We start from the raw sequence: 16,768 nt of genomic DNA on the forward strand, positions 1-16,768 counted from the left end.
ATTTTAAAGAAGATTAAATAAACAACAAGAGAATAAACTGTTCACAGACGATATCTTTCACGTCTCTCAGGAACTGTAGGAACAATGTGATACGGGCTCCTCGAGCAGTTTGACAAAGTCGGTGAATGAGTGTAATAAGAAGATAATAAATAAATAAGAGCGTAAGAAAAAGTGAGACAGACAGAGCTCTTCCAGCATCATGGGTGTGACACTCTTTGTCAGTCGAAACAAGATGCAATGCTCTATTTCTCAGTAAATATACAATCCCCACTTTCTACCCAACTTCATGTACAACAAACTTATCAAACAAAAGTTACAGAGTATGAAATAGTACATGTCACAGTGGAAGGTATTCGACCGTGAGGTCACTTCACAATTCTCAAATAGAAACCCACATTTTCTATTCCATATTTTTGAAGCCGACATTCAGCCGTTTTCAAATGAAAAACATGAAATTTATCGTGTTACCCGTTGCCAAGATACCAGCATTCAAAGTTGTCGATTCATCCAGTTAGTGCTGGTGACTGACGGACAGTGTGACTGTCATGGAAGCGTAAAAGATCGCAATAACCACAGTCCTTGTTTGTTACATGCGTTTTCATCTGAAAATAAGAATGACATTGTTTATCGGTCGGACCGTGGTTCTTACAGCTCGCAATACAGTCATCGTACTCGCTATCTTCTTTTACTCTCCCACGCATTCTTATTGGAGATATAGACGTTCCACTCGCTGCAGCGTATTTCAATGTTGCGTCACTGCGAAAATTTGTCGAAATTGAAGCGTCACGGTTACTCAACCGAAAACCGATGTTTTTATAATGGCTTGCAAGAAGAATTTCCTGCTTATGGTTTGGAAACGTCTGAATGTCGGCTTTAAAAATATGGAATAGAAAATATGACGTTCTATTTAAGAATTGTGGCGTGACCTTTGCAGGTCGTTTCAAAGTCACCTCCCGGTCAAATTCTTCCCACCGCGACATGTAGCATTTCATACTCTGCAACTTTTGATTGACACATTTGTTTATATCACTGATACTTTTCAAGATAATTCGGTGTTCTTGATTCGATCCCCATATATTATTTTTGGAACTAAACCTATTTTTAATCTGGAAAACTATTGATTTTTGGACCCATATTCACTGGAGTTTTTTTACCATGTTTAGTAAGTTGTATAGGCCCTATCATTTGTGCACAATAATTTAGTTACACCCTGTATATTAATTTCACATTATATATAATTTCATTATTGTTTCCTTCAGTAATGCAATGATACTGAACTGTGGAAATCGTGGACGATAGCACAAAGTAAGAGAACGTGACATATTGATAAATATTATCAGATAAACATTGCCATCTTCGCGAATGGACACTGGGAGACATTAACATTACGCGAATCGAATTATTGCTAACATCCCATTAACTATCAAGTTTAGGACATATGTGGGTCAACAATTTTGTATTCAGACTTTGATACTGTACCGATCAATGGTAAAAAAGTAGGTCATTCCGTTTAAAAAACAAGATGACTTGAAATTTCCAAAAAAGAATTCAAAAAAACAGAACTCTTTTTGGTATCGTGCTAAATACTTCCAGCAGAAACGTTAAATATAGACGGATAATTGATTTGCTCATCTGAAAATCGATGAATCATGTTAATCCATACAATTAATTGAGTTGCAATGAAATTGTAATTGTCGTTCATCAGTTTCACTAAATTGAATAATACTAGGAAACACGCATATTAATTATTATAATTGTCATCGGGGCACGTGCGAAACTAAAAATATTGCTAAATACATATATGCGCTCATAGTCCATACCGATAGCTTCCGCTAATGCATATAAGAGTCCACAGCAGTCAAAGGGTTAATCAGTCAAGAGAACGATTGCATAATTAAAGAAACCTGAGCGTGAGCAATTGTATACTACTGCACACGGATGTACTTCAGGGAAAGCAACTATGACCTCTGGCTTAAAAGTCTACAGTAACTAAGGCAAATGATCATACACGATGCTCGACCAATAAATATATGCATATGGTGACTCAGTATTGTCGCGTGCTTGTTATTCGCATAGTAGTTAGAAAAAATCCTTGTGCGCCTCTTCTTCAATTCGCTCAGAGACTGACCAAAGTTATATAGTCCCTTCGAAGTCACATTCCAAACTTTCGCCTTTTTCTTTAGTCCTACACAATATCCCTTTCACAGATGTCTACGCATCAAAGTTATGTATCTGGAAAACTTCACTTTTTTTCTACCATTCCACTACATCCCTTGTGGGAATGATGGATATCAAATTTGTGCATCCGATAAAAATATCCTCTTTTCCAAACCTTAGGGACTGCAGCTCTGTGAAAGTCTTACATCGCCAACAGATCGCTGCAGTTTTTTCTAAAGTATTTTTCGCTCACTCTAAGTTAGATCCCTTAAATATGAAGGAAAAGCTGTAAGGATTGTTGAAAACAAGTAACACCTATGCGACCCTTCATCTAATTTTTTATTAAGTCTTTGTTGTATGAAATTATGTAAAATCAATTCTGCGATGTTTTCTCCCTCGAAGCGCTGTCTCAGCGTTACCTTGATACGTGGTATATAGAGTTAAACAGACGGAACAGAATGTGGCGGAGTGAGGTGTAACAAACATTGACGTTAGATTTCCTTTCCATTCAAACGGCGGTGAGTTAGTATTTTCGCTTCTACCTGTTACACTATATTAGAACCACTTCGGAACATGTCCTGCCATTTATCCATCAGTGCTTAAAGTATAAAGATCGGAGTGTCTTCGATTAACAATATTCTCCATCTGTTAAGACCAATCCGCGCAGTCAAGTAAGTGTTGAAATTATTATCTACACTCCAAGATGAAAAATCAGTACACTATATAAATAATATGTTTTTAACTTTCGAAAAGTTCCCTCATTGCAATGGAATGGCACCCACTTCATATGGTGAAGACATTCCATTTACAACATTCGGAGAAGAATGTTCACGAGAAGAAATGTGTCACTGTAAACCCAAATGAGCAACAATTAACAGTTCGGAAAGTGCCAGAATACAAATGGGATATCGTTTGGATTCATGTAATATTCTTATCTTATGTCCACATTGCAGGGATTTACGGGATATACCTTTCGTTTACATCAACAATGTTCTACACGATTCTATGGTGTAAGTTGATTTTTCTGCTTTGATAGAAGAATAGCACCGAACTCTTCAATGTCTCAGTGGCCTAAATCGAGGAGAATCAAGTCGCCATCTTTAGGACAATAAACGAATAAAAACCCTGAAATATTACTAATAAAAAGTGAACAAGAATTTTGAAATCTTTCTTTTGTACATAAACAACAAGAAGTGAGAAATATAATTTGCAGTATGACAAATGTATTTAGACTGGACTCTTCTTTTCATTCAATTACCCCTGTGATTCGATTCGCTTCGGTCTACTCTATGTACCATCACGTTTTACAAAATAATTCATGAGAACTCAATATATTTTTCAGCGTTCTTGATGGGAATTATGTCAGGGTTAGGAATTACAGCCGGTAGTCATAGATTATGGTCTCATCGTACTTACGAAGCAAAATGGCCGCTCCGACTTTTCCTGATGGTGGGCCAAACGCTCTCCTTCCAAGTAAGTTCTGACCTCTATCCTTTTTCTGCGACATTTCGAAAGTAATAAATCCTCCTGTCAGTAATAATGTTCTTTCTTATGAATGTCTTAATGGAAAACCGCGGAATTGTTCGGAAATAACATGAAAAACTTCATTGAAAACTGATTAAAAGACATACGCAACGATGATCAATATGTCTTGACGCTGATCGTAGCGCACTATCTACCATTGGACCAAGGAACATAGACTGCATCACAAATTCACTGACACGGACGCTGATCCATACAACATAAAACGAGGATTCTTCTTCTCGCACGTAGGTTGGATATTGCTTCGCCCACACCCTGACGTAATTAAGAAAAGTTCTACCATTCAGCTGGACGACTTGAAACAGGATCCTATCGTGGTTTGGCAAAGAAAGTAAGTAGTGTATGCATACTACCCAATGGAGAAAAGACAATACACGTCTCAAAAGCTAAAGTGTCAGGGAAAAAACAGTGGTAGGTGAGATCATCTTAACGTACCACGAACCCACACATTATATAATAAGGTAAACGCCAAGAGCGTGCGGCAGGTCGGTTATTGCTTGATAGTCATTTTCATAATAGATTTCATTGTTTCTACACGCATTTCTGAAAATGTTTCGCAAACGTAAAAATACCTCATTTACCAATCCGCAACTTGCTATATTGCACCGCGAAAAAGGAAAATCATTCCGAGAAATTGGAAAGTTGTTAAAATTAAGTAATAGTACCGTCGCGGATATTGTAAGAAGATATAAACACGCAGATCGCATTGAATCTATTCCTCGACAGGGACATTCACGTCCCCTTGAGAATCGTGATAAGCGTGCAATTGTTCGAAAAATAAAGATCAATCCAGAATGAATTGTCCCTACATGAACTACAGAAACTGGAAAGACAATGCACGTGAATACAGTTCACAATGTATTAAACGGTGCTAAAAAACCATACATAAACGAGAACATTCGGAAGAACTGTATGACATTCGCTAAAGTATTTATTTCTAAAACACAATCATGGTGGAATGATGAAACTAAATAATAAGATAGCGACGGTGAAACACGGTGTCGTAGGCCTGATGGTATGGGATTGTATTTTAACTGCTGCAGTTGGAGAGTTAGTTTTTATTGAGGGTGTTACGGAAAAGAACAAATATTTGGACTTATTAAAGCAAAATTTGTTAAGAAGTGCAACCAATATGGGTATACACGACAGTTTTATGTTCTGACAGGATAACGATCAGAAACACAAATCGAGAATAATTCAGGACTATTTATTGTATTGTTCGAAAGTGCTACACCCTTCACCACAGTCACCGGATTTAAATCTAATTTGTGTGACTTCTTGGATCCTAATATTAGGACAACGCCTATAAAGGCAAACGAAGAATTCAAAGTACGACTGACGGAAGAGTCGAGACGCATTACTTAAAATTATTTAAGTAAAATAATTTCAAATATGTCGAGATGTTTGCAATATGTTGTTAAACAAAAGGGATGTCCGACAAATGAAATATTAAAGTTATTTTAATTTTGTTCTTATGTATTTCTAAATATCAGAAAACGTTATGTAGTGTTAAGTGTCCAAATACTTTTTCGACACCAATATAGGGTCTCATTTCGTTTAAGATTTATCATGTGGAAAACAATAAGAAGTAAAGTAATTAATTTTACGTATTTGTAAGATAGAAAATGTGCTTTAACCCATTACGGGTCAGAAAATTCTATAACCACATTTCAAGTAAGTATGCAAAGCTTTAATTTCGCAAAAACCATAGGGTCCGAATATTAAAACGACTAACTGTATTTTATTGCTTATCGTGCCTAATAGCTATTCATTTGTTTGCAGTTGAAAATTATTGGCGTATTAAATATTTAATTCCAAAGAATGTGTCAAAAATAAATTCATTTTCAAATGCATACTAATTAGCAATTTTAATGTATCCAAACTATAGGTATTGTTATTTTTCTGAATTCTGCTAACACATACTGACCCGGGTTGAAGATCCAAACGAATGGGAATGAAGAAATTAATAATAGAAGAATGTAGTCACCAATTTCGATGACAAAATTCAATGAAAACTCGTCTAATATTTGGAACTTTTTTAAAATTAAAAAATGGCCCTCTAATATCAAATTAGCGTTAATTGGGCTAATTTTGATCAGAGTGTTACTGTATATCGACCAGAGACAGCTACTTTATCATTTATGAAGTTTAAGAATTACAATTATATAATATTTTATAAGTATAATGTTTAACGAATTGCATTTATTTATTCAGTTCAGTATCTCTATCGATAAGTTGCTTATTCTTACGTATTCAGAATCTTTCTATTTTGATTTTGATAGATGGTACAAGATTTTCGTAATACTTTGTTGCTTCGTCCTCCCCACATGGATACCAGTTCATTTTTGGGGTGAGGACCCGTGGAAGGCTTGGTACTCTAATTTGACCAGGTTAATATATTCCTTGAACGTCACATGGTTAGTGAACTCGGCCGCTCATATGTGGGGTATGAAGCCCTACGACAGGTGAATAATACATTTTGTTATTATAGATATTGAGTACGTATTTTGGGTTTTATTAAACTTGAACTAACAAAAGGTTGCATATTACTAAACAATGCTTGTCTTGCATCCTTTTCGTGGTTACTTTTGTTCGAAGTATCTTATCTCATCTCGTATTTACGTACCCTGGCTTATTAAATTATTATTAAAGCGATAAGTGGATCTGTCAGTTTGTGTTTAAATTTTTAGTGCTATAACCCCAACCGACGGCCGTATTGTCGCCTTCCTCAGCCTTGGTGAGGGCTGGCACAATTATCATCACGTATTCCCTTGGGACTACAAAACCGGTGAATTCGGAAATCACAATTTCACTGCGACTTTCATTGATTTGTGTGGTAGATTAGGTTTAGCGTACAACATGAAAACCGTGCCCACCGACCTTGTGAAGAAACGTGCCATTAAAAGCGGTGATGGGTCGAAGTAAGTATTTTATTTATAGTTATTTACGAAGGTAGTTTTTTTGTAGTTTGCCCACGATATGTTTATACTTTTTATTCTGTTAGTCGTTTGTAAATACACCAAACTTTACTGTCACATTCCGAAGACTTGATTTCGGCGTTTGTTAAAACCCTCATACACGGTGTCTCATGCGACGAAAAATGAATAAATAACTTTTCCTTAGAATTTTTATCGCTTGTAGGGATATAGTATAGTATAGTAAGTTTAGTTTTTAGCTGCGACTTTATCGTGTGAATTTTCTTTTTTTTATTTCCACAAATCTGTCCTGAAATACAAATGACATTTCAACTTAAATAAATTCCTCCGTTTCTATAGATATGACAATATGAACTGTGTATCTGGAGACGTGGACATAGCGATGGGACAAATCAAGAACGCAAAGATTACACAGGACCGAACAATGAATCGGAATCCATAAATATCACCAGAACATTCAGACATGTAGGATTGGCAGGTTTTTGGAGGGAACAAGTACAGGTGTACTTATTTTTATTTAAATGGACTATAACTGACTAGAATTAAATTAAATTATGTATCTTAATCTATTCTACGCAATACTACCCTGTTCCACGCTGGTCTATTTTGATCCACTGCTCTAGACTCTCAAACTACACTGTTCCACGCTAGTCCACTCTGTCCCGCTCCTCTCTAGTCACGAAACTGCACTCTTCTAACCAGGCCTTAGAATCATCTTAAATACTAATCGCATCAACATTGGACATGATTCTGCAGGCCATTATCGGCCTCCTGCCATCCATCTGAGTTCACGTGACCTGGTCATAACGGTTCGAGTATACCTGCCGTGTATAAAAACTTCTTTAAAAATAAAAAAAGTTTCTGTGTCACAAACATTGCGAAATAGAATTTTGTACGAAAGTCCTCAGAATCTGTCTAGTTATAATAAAGTGTTTCTTTTACTGTTCCGTCCGATGCGAAACAAAACGGCGAAAATCTTCCAAAGTTCGTTTACGACATGGATGTGCCAACAAAATTATTTTCGGTATTAACTTTTTTCAAATTCAGTTTATTTTTCTGTTACAAGTGGCAATTTCACCCTAAATCATGGTAAAATCATTTAGTCACTCCGCGCGTGTCCAGACAATAGTTTTGGAATTTTTACTTCGTTGGTACAGACAACCGACCATATCGTAAACCGGGAATTTTCTAAGGGTCAACTCGAATCTCGTTCTTAACGGTTCTGCCAGACAAGAGTCAGCCTGGAAAAAATTTTCAAGGCATCAGTAAATCTTCGAGGATCCCCCGCACGTGGTCATTGACGCGTCGTCCAAGACGCCACCAATTTCTTGAGTTATGCGCTGGTTGGGTATTTTCGACTTTCCAATCAGCGCACTCGATGCGACCTGAGGGTGTTGTATAAAAACACCTACGAGGTTCAATCGAGTCACTCATACGAGACTCATATTCATACGCTCCTAATAATCACGAGTCCATCGTTCGGGACAACGTGAATTTAAATTTCGGGAACTACAGTCCATCAGTCGGGATTTAACGCAATCGATCTAATTGTCTAATATTAATTTGGCGGATAAGTATCTAGAAGAGTCGCGTACCGAAAGGTTACTTCGGGATTTACGACCCCGAACAGAATTAAAATTCACGCGATAAATCGTGACACAACGAATACACAATTCGTTTCATTTACACTAATAACTCGCCATGTGTCATTCTCCGATAGAGACAAGAACCCAATCATTTACACGGGAACCCTTCCGTGTGTTACGACAGCGTAACATTCAGAAATAAAGAATTTTAAAACACAAAACAAAGCGTTTCAATGGTGAAACGCTTTTTTATAAAATTCTATGTTTTAACTCTAGAATTACCAAGAATCCCTCTCGTAAACATTTGTTCTGTCCAAGATAAATCCATCAGAATAATATTAGACCAATCTGGACATAAAAGCTTTAAAACTTACAGTAAGTGACACAAAAATGGTAAAACACTTTCTTGCAATATTTTTTATCTCAACCTTTGCATCATCAAACATCCCTCTTGCAAACATTGTTTCTATCTAAAAGGGACCCGTATACAAAATTTCAATACAATTAGATTTGTCAGGTTTTAGGAAGTACAGTGCTGACAAGATTCCAGCCGGTAAGTTTCGTCACTACTTTGTTACTGCCGATCCACGAATTGACGTCGACCAAGCGATTGAAACCTCTTGCCACTTTTCTTTTTTGAACCATCGGCCGGCTGTGTTAATGTCAGTAACGTACGTATTTTTGACTTAGGATACCTATAATCAGTAACGTAGTTTGTTTCTATATCAACTTCAAGAAAGTTCATAAATATTCCGCGACCATTCACTGGCGCCATTTTGCTTTAGTGCAGCCATCTAGTGCATTATTTCCCTAAGCTTGGTGAACAACTGCTTTTAGTCTAGTATCAAACATTAACAGTGACAGGACGTATATACAGTGAAAAATACAGTGTAAAATTTTCTCGTTCAATTCGTTTCACAGTTTTTAAAGTTACAAAATACAAGCAGTGATCGTATGATATTATATAAAAGTGTGTAGTTAGATAGTCAAAATTTTTCTATTAAAAAATGTCCGACTACTTCGATGAAATGGGTTGGACACCGTTAGAAGATGGTGAGGCTCCAAATCATTTAATACACATGGCAAGGCTTCTACGAGATTTCGGTATGTGGGATTTGTTGGGTCAAACTACGAGGCTACCACCACCAGCTTCAAAATCTGCAATAGAAAACTTGAAAGAGATTGAAATAAGTTCTGCCGATTCAAAACAGTGTCCTGTATGTTTAAAAGAGTTCGAAGACGGTATATCTGCAAAGTGCATGCCCTGTAAACATGTTTTTCATAAGGAGTGTATAATACCATGGTTAGAAAAGGTATCAATTTTTGCTAGTCATCGTTACCGATTTTATAAACAAATTGTACATCTGATCGATAAAGGAGATTTCACACTTACTTTCAGACGAACTCGTGTCCACTCTGCCGGCATCAGTTACCTACAGACGATGAAGATTACGAATTGTACAGAAAAGAAAAGAAACGCGAGGTAGAAAGGGAAAAGGATTTAGAAACTTTGCATAATTCAATGTTCATGTAGAAAAATACATATTTATATGTCAAAAAGAAGTGTTTTATTTCTCTATATGAATATTTTCACGACATCACATTATGAATGTTTCAGAATGTTTTAAAATATACGGAAATGAATTAATGTACACTTGATTATCACTTTGCTATATTATTTCATATGTTTGTATCGCATAAAGTATGTATCTATCTAACACAATTGTATTCATTGCTTTTTTGTAATAATATGCACAGACGAATACATTTATGGACAAACAGTTAAAATATACTTGATATATAAATTTTGAAACATTGCTTAATTGTTTAAAATGTGATAAGACAAACAAATATCATGTCACTTGCGTGATGCACTTTCATCTGTATCTTTTGTTTATAATAGCATGAAATAACATCTAAAATTCCAGAACACTGTGAATGCGTGTCGCAGACGTTCAGAGTAATAACTTATCGTATAAATTCAACTACTACATATGTATTTGTGAAGGATAAATGAGAAGACTTAGATTTATTAATAGGAAATAATGTTTATTATACAGTGTACATATTTATTAACTTCATTTATTTTATTTCTGTTATAAATTTTATATTAATAATATTATTATGCTTTGCCGAGCGACGAATGCCTTGATCAGTGTGCGCTTAATCTATAACAATCTCCGTAAAAAGTATAGAAACTTCTGCTTTTTATTTTGTTCGTTTGTTTGTTTTCCTTTCATCATTCTCTCCCATCCCCATCCTTTTTCGGTTGATCATTTATCAATCCCCCCATTCCCCCTTACATTGATCACCATTAATTATACCACCAAAGAGTATCGCCAAAATATGTTGCGCTGAAAACGGCATAATCGTTCGGCATATACAAATAATAGTACTGTCGAAGTTAAAGTAATTGGCGGTTCATTCATTTCCTTTGTTTGTTCATATTTTTTTTGCCGGTGACGCCATTTCGCACGAAATGGCGCGCCGCCGCCTTCGCGCCGTTCTGGTCGCGACATTCTCGAACGTTTTTCTTTTCCTCGAAATACTTCACCCTAGGATTAGTATTTGTTATGAATTATTTTTATAATATGCGTAATAATATAAATAATGTCGTTAATATACCTATCATGATTACCGTTCTTTTTTTTTTTTAATGATAAACTATCTGAATGGTACATTTCCTCTGCTAATGGCCATGACTGTTATAGCTAATTATATGTATAGTCTGTATGCGAGCTCCAAATGGGATAAGGTACGTCGTACAGAGAACTTTTCGGCTCGGCGTATTTTTGTTTGTTTGTTAACATAATTGGAAATAAAGAGAACAAATTAAGAAACAGGGAACTACTTGTCGAATACGGGAACACGTCTGTGGCGTGAAAATACGAACGTCGAGGAACCCTCCTTCGTCGATCGATTCATGAAATTTTTATATCGTAATTTTCATTTTTTCATATTTTCGTCTTGTCTCTGATTCTCGTTTCGCGTTGAACAGATCAATTGTTGCGAAGAAAAATCTTGATTAATTCATCCAATTCAAAGAAAATCCACGGATATGCTTTGAGAGAATCGAATGTAACTGTGTTGCATGTCAACAATTAAAAAATGAAAGCAACTTTTCATCGACACACGCAAAACTATTCTTCATGATCCTCAACGAAAAGCAGGTTCCCTCGAAGTACGTTAAAAAATTCTTTCCCTCTTTCTCTTTGTATCTGTCGTTCTCCCTCTCATTCGATGTCTCTTTCTCTCTAGCCCTTTCGTTCTCCCTTTCATTCGATTTCTTGTTCTCTCCTTCTCTTTCGTTCTCCCTCGCATTCGATGTTTTTCTCTCTTTCCCATTTGTTCTTCCTCTCATTCGATTTCTTGTTCTCTCTGTCCCTTTCGTTCTCCCTTTCATTCGATTTCTTGCTCTCTCTTTCCCTTTTGTTCACCCTTTCATTCGATTTCTTGTTGTCTCTTTCTCTTTCATTCTCCCTCTCATTCGATTTCTTGTTCTCTCTTTCCCTTTCGTTCTCCTCTTCATTCGATTTCTTGCTCTCTTTTTCTCTTTCATTTTCCCTTTCGTTCGATTTCTTTCTCTCATTTTCTCTGTCATTCTCCCTCTCATTCTAGTCCTTTTTCACTCTTTCTCTTTCATTCTCCCTCTCATTCTAGTTCTTTTTCACTCTTTCTCTTTCGTTCTTCCTCTCATTCGATTTCTTGTTCTCTCCTTCCCTCTCTCTCTCACTCTCACTCTCTCCCTCTCTCTCTCTCTCTCTCTCTCTCTCTCTCTCTCTCTCTCTCTCTCTCTCTCTCGCTCGCTCACTCTCTCGCCCGCTCTCTCTCAGACTCTCAAGTTCACTCTTCCCTCATCGTTTTCTCTTACTTTCTTTCTTTCCTCCTGCTTCTCACACACGTCACCGTGTTCTAACCTTGATATATAAATGTACGACGTAAGTCCGTGTCAACCAGACTCTGTGTCAGTGTGTGTGATTAATTTTATATTTTTTTTCTCGCTTGCTTGAATGTATGTATCTAGCTTTCTAACATAAGTGTTAAGTATAATTACTTTTTTTTTATTTTATGCAATGCATTAGTTTCCTTTGGTATAATAATAATTAATCGTCATCCCATAATAATCATAATCGATAACCATAATAATAGTAATAATAATAATATATAACCACCGTCGTGACCATGATCGCGATGATGTCGTTAATTCGTCATATTGATATACATTACATATTTATATTACATGTTCCTTATGAAAATAATAATCCAGACTGGCATATTTTCCGTTCGTGCGGTTTCCCCAAAAATTTCCACCCGAAATTTCTGTTGCTCAACCCCCTCCACGTGTCGGTCATCCTTCTCTCCCTTTCCCTCTCGTTCCTCCATTCTCTCGCCCTCCGCTGTTTTCATTTTTATTTTTCATTTCGTTCATAGACTTCTATAACATAACAATTCTATCGCTAGTAGAAACGAGTGAATTCTCCGCGACCTGGAACGAATTTTCGAGACGGCGTGCGCGTGCGCGCGTCAACCATTAATTAACTAATCGCATCGCGATTCGATATAACTTTATTTCCGTGGAGACCTCGCATCCCGCCGCGAAACTATCAACATTCGTAACACTGCGATCGCCACCGTCCTCCACGTTCGTTTTTAAAATTTCATTAAGCTGCTCACCGTGGCTACGGAGACATTGTTTCCCATTCTTTTTTCCTAAACCGTTTTCAACATGCCACGTCAAGAGATATAAATGATTTTATACTTTTCACTCTTTTCTTTCTATTTCTTCACGATCTGTCTTGATATCTCTTTCGTTTTGAAATTGTCTAATCGTCGAGGAGTAATTAGCGCTCAATAATTTTCGACGGTGTGTCGCTTTTCGTCCCCGAAGCCTCAGTAATAGTATCAACCCTCTCGATCGATTCTCCTCGCACTCTTTCTCTCTCTCTCTTTCTCTCTTTCTCTCACTCTTTCTCTCTCTCTCTTTCTCTCTTTCTCTCACTCTTTCTCTCTCTCTCTTTCTCTCTTTCTCTCACACACTCTTTCTCTCTGTCACACACTCTTTCTCTTTCTATCACACACTCTTTCTCTCTTTCTCTCACACACTCTTTCTCTCTTTCTCTTACACACTCTTTCTCTCTTTCTCTCACACACTCTTTCTCTCTTTCTCTTACACACTCTTTCTCTCTTTCTCTCACACACTCTTTCTCTCTGTCACACACTCTTTCTCTCTTTCTCTCTTTCTCTCTCTCTCTCTCTCTCTCTCTCTCTCTCTCCTTTTCTCTCTCTCTCTCTCTCTCTCTCTTGCTGTCCTTTTGCTCTCCTTTTCTCTCTCTCACTGTCTAAATACATATACATTATCGAAATATTTTCTATAACCGCGTATGCCTTCGTAAAATTTATCGCGTTGATATGCTAAAACTCTCCCCCTCGCTTACCATACTATCGTTATAAATTACTTCTTATCTATGCTGCTTTTATTTTTTTTTCACCGTTTCTCTTTTGGCCTTGTTGCTTTTGACGGCTATCCATTCTTTTAGCTTCGCTCGCAAATCCCCTCATCCGTACGTGCAACGTATCTAAACAGCTGCCACTTTTTCGTACGCCATCAGAGATCGTCAGTGGACTCACGAGTCACTTCTCGATACAATAATCTTTTCTTTTTCGATACAAGCATAATTAGTAATGTCAGTAATAGCGACAATACGATAGTAATAGGTAATAATAATAATGGTACTAGTGGCAAACAATTGTCAATAATAATAATTGTCATAATAGTATACGCAATAATAGATTCACGATGCGACAAACTCATTAATGTAGTCCTTCGTATCGTATCGTTATCAAGGATTAATACTGTCGTACGTACAATAAGTAACTCGCGTAACGCTTCTCCGCTTTTTTTTTCAATTTTTGTCAATTTTACAGTACCCGGAAAACTCATTTCCGCCCGGCTACTCCATCACTTTTCGTTCAATTGTCCTCTAACTTCCTTAGAGTTATGCCTCTTTCGAATATAGAACCCGCCTAATTTCCTTTATCGCTTTTTTTAACTTTAAAAGCACATCCCGGTGTGACCAAATCATGAACGAAGATTGTATCTGTATCACGATCATTTCAATTATAACTAAATCTTTCTCGCGTGTTTGCCAATGGACCATCGTAACTTCAATCCCATTAATGAATCAATTCGAACGCGTTTGCCATGTTTGAATTGCTAGAAAATATATTTGCACGTGGATAAGAACATATTATTATATTTACATTATCGCTCGTAAGTATTTCGACACTTGAATCATGAACATAAATATTATGTTTATCACAATGTATAATGCAATGCATCATGTTTAGTAAATTGTGGAATCTGTCCAACGTAACAATATCGACTTGCATAAATGCAAGTGAAAACTGGATGTAAAAATGGATGAAAAACAAGGTTTATTTCGATTGTTGCCACGCTATGACTGTCTTATGCACCGTTCAAATTGTGAAACATATCGTAATTGAAAAATAAAAGTAAAATAAAAATATTCAGATATTATGAGTTAACTCTTCTTTTGTACTCATCTGTATCTTATAATGATTTCTTGTTTTCTCATTTATTTGCTCGATAATTCTTTAATCCAATGCTATTTCGTAGCACAAAGTGGATCATTCGTATGCTTATCGCAACAATAATCAACAGATGATAAATGTTCTTGTCACTTTATTGCACATAAAATAATATTTTCGTTAATTGGAATGCAATAACTACAAAAAGTTATGTATGTATGAAGTAATCTTACAATCTTCTTATTCAGCACTAAGCAAAAAGAAAGAAATTACATTTTAAAATCAATGTTCCATCTAAGTGTTCCATTAACATAACATTGATCAAAACGTCTTTTACGTTTCATAAATGACTTATTTTAATAGAAGATATTTCATTTGCCCAACAAAACATTTTCTCCTAAAAGTAGTACAAAGAATTGGAGACCCGAGGATATGTATCAAATACAATGTAATACTTTACAAACTTCAATCAACCCAATTAAAAGTACGTTAATGTCAATTCTACTGTCATTTCTCTAAAGAACTTCACAAAAACTTCGTACTTTAAGTTCAAGATACAGTCCAATTGATAATTCCCTAATTTCACAAGATCATCGATAGTAATGTACGTTATAATCTACAATAAACTCAAAAGGCTAACACAGTTGCATTAGAATAACAAATTAAATCTCTCGACGTAAATTCCATCAAGTGTCCAAACATCCATTCACGATCGTGTAAACAGGTACACACGGCAACTTCCGCAAAAGACTGAATACGGAAAAAACGAAGCAAATCGAAGAACATCAGAATCATTGTAATAAATACGAAATCGACGAACCAACTATCGAATGTCCGGTCGATTCGTTAATTACGTCCAGACAAGTCCACGCGAGAAAAGCTTCGCGTCGTATCGCGGCGCAGCGTCGAGGGCGAGAATTCGTTGTCAAGGGGAAAAGGGAGAGGGCGCAGCAGAAACGTCTCCCACACGTGCAACAAACGTTTTTTTCTTTTTTTTATTATTTTCATGCACTATTATAGTTTTTAGTACTTCGCTATGTAGGACATTACGTGTGCACCGGCGTGCATGCACACTCTGTGTCGGTGTGTGTTACATCTCTCTCTCTCTCGCTCTCTCGCTCTCGCTCTCTCGCTCTCTCGCTCTCTCGCGTTCTCTCTCTCTCTCTCTCTCTCTCTCTCGCGTTCTCTCTTTCTCTCTCTCGCTCTCTTGCTCTCTCGCGTTCTCTCTCTCTCTCTCTCTCTCTCTCTGTCTCTCTCTTTCTGCAATTATTTCTTTATTTACAAATCCTTTCGAGCCCGTCAGACACAGACGGACATCGACGAGTTCTCGGAATCGCGAAGCATCATATCGTCTGGACCATAAAATTCGCCGCGCGTGCTCCACGCGCGGGAAGAAAATTGTGTATACCTCTATACTTTTACGGCGATCCCGAAGACCTCGAGGTCCGGTGGCTTCGGCCGAGGAAAAAACTTGCATTGTATATTCTGGGTGTTTGATTATACTACGCAACGTTTTCTCGGGCCCCTGTCGCGAAAGTACGGCCGGGGCCGGCGATTACAAAATTTGTTTGTTTGTTTTTTTTTTTTTTTTATTGTATACCACTCCGAAATCAACAATAAAACTGATTTCAATTTCTTTTTTTTCCCTTTCTTTCTTCACGATCTGTATAATTATTATATCCCTTCTCCGAAGGCAAGGAGGATATCTTCAATTAGCGTGCGTGCGCGTTTCCCGTGGATGCGTGTTACCTGTGTATAAATGTTTCCTTATTCTTCTGTATGTATCATTATGTGTACTCGGTTTTATATCTTTGTATCGAGGTATACGCGTGTGTACGTGTGCGGTACGTGCGGCGACGTACCTAGTTCGCCTGTTAATACGTTCTGCCTCGCGTGTTTGCAATTGTTCCTGTCTCCTATTTTCTCCACGCTGTGTACTGTTTTTAGCTTTTCATTTCGGTTCGCCTTCGCGCCGCCTGTTGCGTCAAATCTTAATTC

General features: G+C 36.9%; 2 protein-coding genes across 2 annotated transcripts; both read left to right on the forward strand.

The window, feature by feature from the left end:
• Nucleotides 1–2,658: 2,658 nt before the first annotated feature.
• Nucleotides 2,659–7,216, forward strand: LOC143174380 (acyl-CoA Delta12-desaturase-like). The gene is made up of 7 exons (XM_076366034.1): nucleotides 2,659–2,828; nucleotides 2,911–3,167; nucleotides 3,500–3,630; nucleotides 3,825–4,030; nucleotides 5,982–6,164; nucleotides 6,390–6,620; nucleotides 6,975–7,216. The coding sequence occupies exons 2-7, from the start codon at nucleotides 2,924–2,926 to the stop codon at nucleotides 7,075–7,077; spliced, it is 1,098 nt and encodes a 365-aa protein (XP_076222149.1). The 5' UTR covers nucleotides 2,659–2,828; nucleotides 2,911–2,923; the 3' UTR covers nucleotides 7,078–7,216.
• A 1,800-nt stretch (nucleotides 7,217–9,016) lies between these two features.
• On the forward strand, nucleotides 9,017–10,258 carry LOC116429421 (E3 ubiquitin-protein ligase RNF181-like). Its single transcript, XM_031982357.2, has 2 exons — nucleotides 9,017–9,534; nucleotides 9,621–10,258. Exons 1-2 carry the CDS (start codon nucleotides 9,229–9,231, stop codon nucleotides 9,753–9,755), a joined length of 441 nt encoding a protein of 146 aa, XP_031838217.1. The 5' UTR covers nucleotides 9,017–9,228; the 3' UTR covers nucleotides 9,756–10,258.
• The last annotated feature ends 6,510 nt before the right edge of the window (nucleotides 10,259–16,768 follow it).

The sequence above is a fragment of the Nomia melanderi genome, chromosome 3 (genome assembly GCF_051020985.1).
Source record: "Nomia melanderi isolate GNS246 chromosome 3, iyNomMela1, whole genome shotgun sequence".
In the NCBI taxonomy this organism is placed as follows: domain Eukaryota; kingdom Metazoa; phylum Arthropoda; class Insecta; order Hymenoptera; family Halictidae; genus Nomia; species Nomia melanderi.

What these genes read in the sequence shown, in the direction of transcription:
- LOC143174380 (XM_076366034.1), top strand. Translation starts at nt 2,924, where the DNA reads ATGGAATGGCACCCACTTCATATGGTGAAGACATTCCATTTACAACAT. An exon ending in GCCAAACGCTCTCCTTCCAA is followed by an intron (nt 3,631 to 3,824) that starts GTAAGTTCTGAC and finishes CGCTGATCGTAG; the next exon opens with CGCACTATCTACCATTGGAC. An exon ending in AAAAGCGGTGATGGGTCGAA is followed by an intron (nt 6,621 to 6,974) that starts GTAAGTATTTTA and finishes CCGTTTCTATAG; the next exon opens with ATATGACAATATGAACTGTG.
- LOC116429421 (XM_031982357.2), top strand. Translation starts at nt 9,229, where the DNA reads ATGTCCGACTACTTCGATGAAATGGGTTGGACACCGTTAGAAGATGGT. An exon ending in TAATACCATGGTTAGAAAAG is followed by an intron (nt 9,535 to 9,620) that starts GTATCAATTTTT and finishes ACTTACTTTCAG; the next exon opens with ACGAACTCGTGTCCACTCTG.